We start from the raw sequence: 2,609 nt of genomic DNA, 5'->3' as shown, positions 1-2,609 counted from the left end.
TGACCTATCTTATACTTCAGTCAATAATTAACATGACCTATCTTATACTTCAGTCAATAATTAACATGACCTATCTTATACTTCAGTCCCTTTAAGTATAAATTGAACGGTACAACCAATACGGAACCAGAACAGCAAGACTTGGTCTAACAATTTGTTATAAAGAATCAAACTGTGGATGCCCTTTAAGTATAAATTGAATGGTACAACCAATACGGAACCAGAACAGCATCAACTTGGTCTTTTATTCCTCCCAATAGCATTAAAAGTTAGTTAAAAATTAGTAGGACCACAAATTCAATAAGAAGGGTTAAGTCTACTCTGTCGGTTGATGAAAGTACACAAATTTACTTAATTTTACACATTCCAAAGATGTGAAAACAACGGCAAGCACCCACTACATATTTTGATAGCTGGAAGATAATAATCGATAAGATAAAATAATGAGGGAAGAAGTGGATGATCTTAAAGTATAAATTGAACGGTACAACCAATACGGAACCAGAACAGCAAGACTTGGTCTAATAATTTGTTATAAAGAATCAAACTGTGGATACCCTTTAAGTATATAAATTAAACGGTACAACCAATACGGAACCAGAACAGCAAGACTTGGTCTAATAATTTGTTATAAAGAATCAAACTGTGGATATAGGGTTGAAAGAAACCGGTCAGCCGAGTAAGGAGGCATTCCGTAAAGTAGCGTCAGAAATCCACCAAGCTTTCTCACAAATTGGCTTTGTTTACCTCATAAACCATGGCATTTCAAAAGAACAAGTACGTCATGTGATTTTAATGATTTCCTTGGATTTTTTTTTTTCAATATTTATTTTGTTCAGATTGAGATACGGAATTTACAAGAAACAGCAGAAAAACAAATATTTGTATATTTTCTGTTTTCTAGGCTTCCTCCATTTTTCAGAAGTCCCGCGACTTCTTTCTGCTTCCTCTTGAAGTAAAAGAAAAGTACAAGAGACTTCCAAATCATTACGATGGCTACCTTAGCCCGGATAAAGAAATGTAGGTAGAAGGTTGGTGTATAGAAAATGTCGTTGTCAATGTTATCTTCTTATTTTTCCTCATTACTACATTTCTTAAAAAGGCCTAACAATAGTCAATGCTGATATATAAAGACTTATACTGGTTACACACCAAAAACAGTTGTTGCAGTTAAAGTATTGTTTCTTTACCGTTCACACCAAAAACAGTTGTTGCAGTTAAAGTATTGTTTCACACCAAAAACAGTTGTTGCAGTTAAAGTATTGTTTCTTTACGTCCAATATTTATTGTTGTTGGTCCTCTGTATTGTTACAACCCATAAGGAAACATGTCCAATGTTTATTGTTGTTGGTCCACTGTATTGTTGCAACCCATAAGGAATCATGTCCAATGTGTATTGTTGCTGGTCCTCTGTATTGTTACATCTCCATATTGTTTTTTTATAACCACATCTTAGATTCGTAAAACACGGTACTGTAACTGAATTTCACAACTCAATATTAGAATCACTCAAATATTAATTCATTTAAAATTCATTAATTGCATTATTTGATATTTCCAAATGACATTTCATTGCCCTTCAGTGGCTCAGCGGGAAGTCTGAAGGCTTATAACGTTAAAACCCGGGTTTAGATACTCGTGGTGAGCACACCACAGATAGTCCACTGTGTAGCTTCGAATTATGTAGTATGATGTTGTTAATTTTTTGTTGTTAAAAGCAGAGCTACACATTTGAGGTCCCTGTAGAAGTGTTTTCGCGAAATACCCGGGTTCCCTAAGGGGTTTGGTGAAAAGTTTTACCTTTGTGCAGATCTCTGGGCAGGGCTGAGACGATTCGTTTGGCACCATTTAGAAGTTGGTGAGTCCAGCAGTTTAGAAGAAGGGGTTACATAAGACACACACAGAGGGACTGTAACGTATTATATAGGTGACTATTGTTTGTTTGTTTAATTTAACAGAAAGCTACTCGAGTTCTATCTGCGCTAGCCATCCTTAGTCTTAACTTCATAGATTAGAGGGAAAGCAGCTAGTCAACGCCACCCACCGCCAGCTCTTGGGCTAATCTAGTCATACAGAGTAGTGGGATTTGACCGTAACTCTCATAACGCATCGACGGTCCCAAAATGCTGAGAGCAATTTTGTTGTTGTTGATGTATTTATTTATTTACGCTAACAGAGTGCAAACCCCAGAAACTATGGCCATTCACTTTCTCATTCATCAACTGGAACTTACAGACATCACCCATTCGGCCAGTAGAAAAGGCGTTCACAACACTGTTGTTATAAAAAAATGGCTTAAATAAATAGTGTTTCAACCATTGCTGTTTTTGTTGTGTCCCAGCCGGCCTGATAGGCTCTAGATTGAGCGAAACGTGTTGTCGTTAATGGATATTGCGAATATATATAAATACTACTGTTATACACTCATCTAATCCTTAAACCCCTAAGGGACTAGATAAAGAAGCCTAATATTAATGTCAACTATAGTTTATTATAATCGTGCTTCTTTAGCTTGACACCAAAAACAGTTGTTGCAGTTAAAGTATTGTTTATGTTTCCTTATGGGTTGTAACAATACAGAGGACCAGGAACAATAAACATTGGACATG

The 2,609-nt window shown here is 36.1% G+C and overlaps 1 protein-coding gene across 1 annotated transcript in view; it reads left to right on the top strand.

Annotated features, from left to right (window-relative positions):
* Positions 1-655: 655 nt before the first annotated feature.
* Positions 656-2,609, top strand: part of LOC106477054 (probable iron/ascorbate oxidoreductase DDB_G0283291) — a gene marked incomplete at its 5' end in the record, with an annotated part of 8,873 nt that continues 6,919 nt past the window's right edge. The window contains 2 exons of the mRNA XM_013937656.2: positions 656-777; positions 905-1,020. Of these exons, the coding sequence (XP_013793110.1) occupies positions 656-777; positions 905-1,020 (238 nt within the window). The remainder of the gene's footprint in view (positions 778-904; positions 1,021-2,609) is intronic.

This window comes from Limulus polyphemus, unplaced genomic scaffold (assembly GCF_000517525.1).
Source record: "Limulus polyphemus unplaced genomic scaffold, Limulus_polyphemus-2.1.2 Scaffold12642, whole genome shotgun sequence".
Classification (NCBI taxonomy): domain Eukaryota; kingdom Metazoa; phylum Arthropoda; class Merostomata; order Xiphosura; family Limulidae; genus Limulus; species Limulus polyphemus.
The sequence above is the reverse complement of the archived record's forward strand: the minus strand, read 5'-3'. Positions and strand labels throughout refer to the sequence as shown.